The sequence below is a fragment of the Ammodytes marinus genome (genome assembly GCF_949987685.1).
Source record: "Ammodytes marinus genome assembly, chromosome: 3".
Classification (NCBI taxonomy): Eukaryota; Metazoa; Chordata; class Actinopteri; order Uranoscopiformes; family Ammodytidae; genus Ammodytes; species Ammodytes marinus.
Window position 1 is genome coordinate 34,014,683 of NC_137232.1, and position 6,731 is coordinate 34,021,413.

Sequence of the window (6,731 nt, forward strand, 5' to 3'; positions counted from 1 at the left end):
ACCGGACCCTCCCCACTTTCTGTCTGTTGGTGGAAGGCAGTTTAGTGGGAGAGAAACTAATGTGAAGGTCTCACCAGGCTACAGTTTATGTGTGTGTGTGTGTGTGTGTGTGTGTGCGTGCGTGCGTGCGTGTGTCTGTGTGTGCGTGCGTGTGTGTGTGTGTGTGATTGTGCGTGCATGTGTGCGTGCGTGAGTGAGTGCGAGCGTGCGTGCGTGAGTGAGTGAGTGAGTGAGTGAGTATTTGCACTTACAAACCAGCGTAACTGTGTGTGTGTGTTTGTGTGTGTGTGTGTGTGTGTGTGTGTGTGTGTGTGTGTGTGTCTGTCTGTGTGTGTGTGTGTTGCCTTTCTATTGCACAACGCTTTTCGCTCAACAGCTGAATATATTCATAGCAAAATGCCTTTGGAGAGAAATCAATACCCATGTAAATGTGTTCCTTTATTTCTCGGGCAAGCAAAAGAAAAGAAAAGAAAAGAAAAGAAAGTAAGTAAAGTTATCCTGGGCCTAATTCTTATGCACAGAAGCGTCTAGAGAATTTATGTAGTGAGACAGCCGGAGACACAGCGGATAATTTGTGTTCTTAAATGTTGTTCTCCGTTAGTAATCATAGCGGAGCAGAGCAAGCTTAATGGCTGATAGAATATAGTGTTTACTTTCATGCTTTACCCTGGACATCTTACTCAGCACAAAACACAGGCTCTGCATAAACAAACTCATAACTTGAATGTACCCCCCTCCCTCTCCCTCACTGTTCCCTCTATCTATCAGTACTACCCGCAAAGTAACTATTTTTTTAAAGGGGCACTGTGTAATATGACATCATCAAGAAAGTTCTAGAATGCAACGCTCCCTGGGTAACCCCACCCCTTTTGAATAATAACAGAAGCTACAGTGGCCTTCAAGGACAAGAACAATTCTAAAATTCTAAACAATGCACCTGATGACATTCCAAAAACATGGATGCCTCCATAAGACCTGCCTGCTCAATGTACACAATGTAATATTGATATTTGTAATTCTCCGCTCAAGAGGATTATTCAGATTATTGGCAGAGGTGATTTTACACCAATGAGGACATATTTATGAATGAGGATATTGATTTTAGCTAATACATTACTTAAAATGTTACACGGTGCCCCTTTAAGTATTTTACAAGGCAAGGCAAGGCAGGTTTATTTATATAGCACAATTCAGACACAAGGCCATTCAAAGTGCTTTACAGGGGCAAGATTAAAATACATAATACACATTAGAAAAGCGAATGAATAGAAATAAAACTGTTAAAAGCGAATTAATAGAAATATAACATTTAAATACAATAACAATTGCAGGTTAAAATGGAAACTTGATTTAAAAGAGCTGACCACAACTTGTAAAAGTTATATTCAACCACAGGTACATTTTGAGATTTTTGTCTATTTTTCTTCCACAACATGTCTTCTTTCATCCTAGTATTTATTCTGGTATTTATTTTAATACTCTGAACCAAATATCTCAACTTCTAAAGCACTTACATCAACTAAACTTTCCATAATCATTCTCAGCACTATTCTGAAGGTTATTACAGAAGGATTTGTTCATATGTTGTTAATTGTCTGATTTATGAAACAGTTTGTTCATCAGCTTCATAAATTATTATTATTTTACCATGTGTGATGTCATGCATGGGAAAATGAAGGGTGAGACAGTGAGACCATAAAACACTCTTTCTGCCTTTTCTCAGGCTAGGATGAACCGATTAACCGATTTCTAAAATGTTTGCACATTTATACTACATAGGATCTCAGAGTTCAATACACCTTCATATTCCCACCGAGGAAGTATGTCTTAAACACACTGATACTCTAAATCTTCAACAAGCTTTATTAACTGACTTCATGTTTCTCTCTCTCTCTCTGTGTGTTCCAGCATTATATCCAAAATGGAGTCTGTTTCCTCCCTGCTGGTTCGCCGGGTGCTTCTCCTCCTGCTACTGTCCTCTCTGCCGGGCCGTGTGTCAGCCATGTTGTGCCCAAAGCGCTGCACCTGCCAGAACCTGCTTCCCTCCTACACCGTGCTCTGCGCTAAGACTGGCCTGCTGTTTGTCCCGCCCAACATAGACAGACAGACCGCGGAGCTAAGACTCATGGACAACTTTATCACTACGCTGAGACATCGAGACTTCGCTAATATGTCAAGTCTGGTGAGTGATGAATAGTGAATTTTATCCCCTATGGTCCCTCCCTGACACGCTCTACACCAACAAAGTCGTTGCCAAAGTGAATGGACAGTCCCAACAGCCAATAGGAACAGAGAATCGGAGCCTCGCTCTGATTGGTCAAACTAAGTGTACAGCTCATGTTAATTTTGACCAATCAGAAATCACATACCCCAGCTTTAAGGGACATAGTACACTAATCAACAGTCAAACTGTCAGTGAGCCAGAGTTGGCATAAGAGGCTAGTTTACATCTGTTGTCCCTTGCCGGATATTCAAAACCCATCCTAAAATTACAGAAGTAACTAAATAATCAAAGTAGCTACCAATAACTTTTTAATCTGGCCTGTTCGCATTTCTTTAAACCAATCACAATGTTCTTATGACAAAGCTAAGGCCAGGAAGCAGCAATATGGTCATTTTAGAATAGCGCTAGAGTGGAATTTGTCCCGCCCAACATAGACAGACAGACAGTGGAACTAAGACTCATGGACAACTGTATCACTACACTACGGCATCGAGACTTCGCCAATATGTCAAGTCTGCTGAGTGATGAATAGTGAATTTCCAGTTACATTTTTATTGTACAGTGTTTTGCTGTTTTAAAAAGTGCCACCAGTTTCTGCTTTTGATTGTGACCCAAAATACTGCTTTTATTGTATTGCATTTCCTTCCTTCCAAAGGCGTTAAACAATACAGTCAAGACTCAACATTTACTGACACACTATATACGCTTTATAAAAGCTTCTCTAGATAGATAGATAGATAGATAGATAGATAGATAGATAGATAGATAGATAGATAGATCGATAGATAGATAGATAGATAGATAGATAGATAGATAGATAGATAGATAGATAGATAGATAGATAGATAGATAGATAGATAGATAGATAGATAGATAGATAGATAGATAGATAGATAGATAGATAGATAGATAGATAGATAGATAGATAGATAGATAGATAGATAGATAGATAAATAGAAAGATTTCAGCCTTATCAAATATATCAACAGTAGGGGGGCGCCCTTAGCTCAGTTGGTAGGGCGTCCCCCCCCCCACATGGGCCTCGGCCGGCAGCGGACCCGGGTTAGATTCCAGCCCGCGGTCGTTCTCTGCATGTCACTCCCCTCTCTGCCCCATTTCACCTCTGTCTCTACACTATCAATAAAGCATAAAAAAAATGCCAAAAAAATATTTAGAAAAAAAATATATATATATATTGACAGTAGACAGTGATAGTTCAGCATAAACAAGGAAGTGGTTACATCACAAAAGTAAACTGCATTCCTTTAGTTAAAGGTGCAGTGTGTAATATGACATCATCAAGAAAGTTCTACAAAGTTCTAGAATGCAACACTCCCTGGGTAACCCCAACCCTTTTCGAATAATAACAGAAGCTACAGTGGCCTTCAAGGACAAGAACAATTCTAAATTTTAAACAATGCACCTGATGACATTCCAACTATGACACTTTCAAGATGGCGGCACTAGGCCTTGGTCCAAAATATGCAGAAATATTGACATATATGAGACCCTTTCTAAGGGAAAAAATAATTCAAAAAAAAATTTCAGCTATTATGCACTAAATTAAACGTACTTATGGATATTATAATTACTTTCTACAAAATCTGCTAGGAAATAAAACCCCAAATTCTACGCACTGCAGCTTTAAGAATAACTTCTGAAATGAAATGAATGGTTGAAAGCATATGAGTCAGAGTGTTCAAGCATTCAGCAATTTTATGAAAGAAACCTACTCAGCTTTAAATATGCAGAAGTAGCTGACTGCTGCTGGGATGATTTTAATAAACAAATACACAGATAAAACTGTGAATAAAAGTGTGAACTGTTCAGGAAAAAAATATGAGATATTCAAGGCGAGTTGTTATGTTTATTCCAAACTGAAGGCAGAAAAATCCTGTATTAGGAACACATCTGCTCCTTCCATCCATCACAACATGTTGAATAAGGCTGAAAGCTGTGTGTGTGTGTGTGTGTGTGTGTGTGTGTGTGTGTGCGTGTGTGTGTGTGTGTGTGTGTGTCTGTGTGTGTGTGTGTGTGTGTGTGTGTGTGTGTGTCTGTGTGTGTGTGTGTGTCTGTGTGTGTGTGTGTGTGTGTCTGTGTGTGTGTGTGTGTGTGTGTGTGTGTGTGTGTGTGTGTGTGTGTGTGTGTGTGTGTGTCTTCCAGCACAACATGTTGAATAAGGCTGAAAGCTGTGTGTGTGTGTGTGTGTGTGTGTGTGTCTGTGTGTGTGTGTGTGTGTGTGTCTGTGTGTGTGTGTGTGTGTCTGTGTGTGTGTGTGTGTGTGTGTGTGTGTGTGTGTGTGTGTGTGTGTGTGTGTGTGTGTGTGTGTGTGTGTGTGTGTGTGTCTTCCAGCACAACATGTTGAATAAGGCTGAAAGCTGTGATGAGGTTTTTATGGATTTCACAAATTAATTATTCTATTAGTAATCTTGGAACGGAGGTGGAGAAAAATTAAAAAATGCCAACATGGTGACAAGCTCAATGCCAAATACAGTCACTCATCTCAGCGTGAGACTTCCTCAGTGTTTGATAAATAACTTGAAAGTGGATAAATATGTTATGTTAGCAATAAAATATTAAGAGACCAGTCTGGATTTTTCTTAAATCTTCATCTCTACATTACTTATTGGAATTGCTCTTATTAATGACAAAAAATGTATTGGAATTTGGTAGAAATGTTGTCAGTAGTTTATATTATAAAACCAAAATGTTCATTCTACTCAAACACATATGCCTATAAATAGTCAAACGAGAGACACTGAACATTTGGAGTGGACTCTTCATTTTTGTCCAGAGCTGTAACTTGATGTTTGCTGGCACACAACGCGACATGGGAAAAGGGATTTTAATAATTTGCCGGTGAGTGCCACAGATGTTTTTAGAAGTGTTTGCAAAGATTGAGACATAACAGCGTACAAATGAAATGAAGTATGATGGTTCTACCAGACCATCGTACTTCATCTAGCCTGGTGCTACCAGACCATCGTACTTCATCTAGCCTGGTGCTACCAGACCATCGTACTTCATTTAGCCTGGTCCTACCAGACCATCGTACTTCATTTAGCCTGGTCCTACCAGACCATCATACTTCATCTAGCCTGGTCCTACCAGACCATCATACTTCATCTAGCCTGGTCCTACCAGACCATCGTACTTCATTTAGCCTGGTCCTACCAGACCATCGTACTTCATTTAGCCTGGTCCTACCAGACCATCGTACTTCATTTAGCCTGGTCCTACCAGACCATCGTACTTCATTTAGCCTGGTGCTACCAGACCATCGTACTTCATTTAGCCTGGTCCTACCAGACCATCGTACTTCATTTCATTTGTACAGAAGGTCTGGAATCGCTCAATTGACAAACGTTAACTCACTTGAAGGCGGGTGTCTGTTGAAGTTTAAAACTATTGGATCTGCCCAGTGCCACTCTGGATCTGCCAACCAATCGCATAACGTTTGGTCGTGACGTATGTCATGCGCCGGCTTCTGACTACAACTAAAACTGGCTCTGAAAAAGGGCATGTTGCTAGCTACAGTGGGGCCCATTGTTTACACATCTGTTTAGTCTACGCTGTGTGTTAACAACAGATTTTTTCTTTTGCGCACACCTTACGAACAGGTAGAGGATCATGAGGAGATATTCACTGATTTTGACGTGAAATTCATTTGACAACAAGCGTTCTCCAGAATCACTGCCTACACCTTTAAGAGCCAGATATATTTCTTCTTTTTCACACCGCATGTTATCAGCAGCTCTGCAAACTACTGACCTTTGTAAAGTGATTTTTAATTAATGAATTCCAAACCCCTGTCTGGTCTGACCCGCTCTACTCTGGTATTAATTAGCAGCGTATTATTAATAAAGGTTCATTTAAAATTTAAAGGCCGTTCTGTAACCAAAACCGCTAGTTTAATCCCCCACAGGCACGACCTACTAAACTGTTTTTAAGTGAAGAATCAACTCATGGGGCGTAGTGGATAGAGCGTGTACCATATCGGCTCCGGCCTTCGTTGCAGTGGTCGCAGGTTCAAATCCGACCTGTGGACCTTTACTGCAGGTCATCCCCCCCTCTCTCTCTCTCTCTCTCTCTCTCTCTCTCTCTCTCTCTCTCTCTGTCTCTCTCCCTCTCTCTATCTCTCTCTCTCTCCCTCTCTCTCTCTCTCTCTCTCTCTCTGTCTGTCTCCCCATTTCAACTCTGTACTGTCTAATAAAGCTTGAAAATAACAAAAAAAAACGTTAGACTCAATTATTGCTGGAACTGAAATGGAACTCGGAGATATCTAAAATACAATAAAGTTGATCCAGTATTTTAGGAGATTTTTTTTTTCTTTTTCAATCTTTATTTTCTCCAGATGGACAATGTGCATCAAACCTGCAGTGTGTAGCATTTTGGGTTTTATTTCCTAGCAGATTTTGTAGAAAGTAATTATAATATCCATAAGTACATTTAATTTAGTGCATAATAGCTGAACAATTGTTTTGAATTATAATTTTTTTCCTTAGAA

General features: G+C 39.9%; 1 protein-coding gene across 1 annotated transcript in view; it reads left to right on the top strand.

Annotated features, from left to right (window-relative positions):
* Positions 1–1,921: 1,921 nt before the first annotated feature.
* LOC307271260 (leucine-rich repeat and fibronectin type III domain-containing protein 1-like protein) overlaps positions 1,922–6,731 on the top strand; it is a gene marked incomplete at both ends in the record, with an annotated part of 96,068 nt that continues 91,258 nt past the window's right edge. Inside the window, one exon of the mRNA XM_080053670.1 lies at positions 1,922–2,182. Coding sequence (XP_079909796.1) covers positions 1,922–2,182 — 261 coding nt within the window. The remainder of the gene's footprint in view (positions 2,183–6,731) is intronic.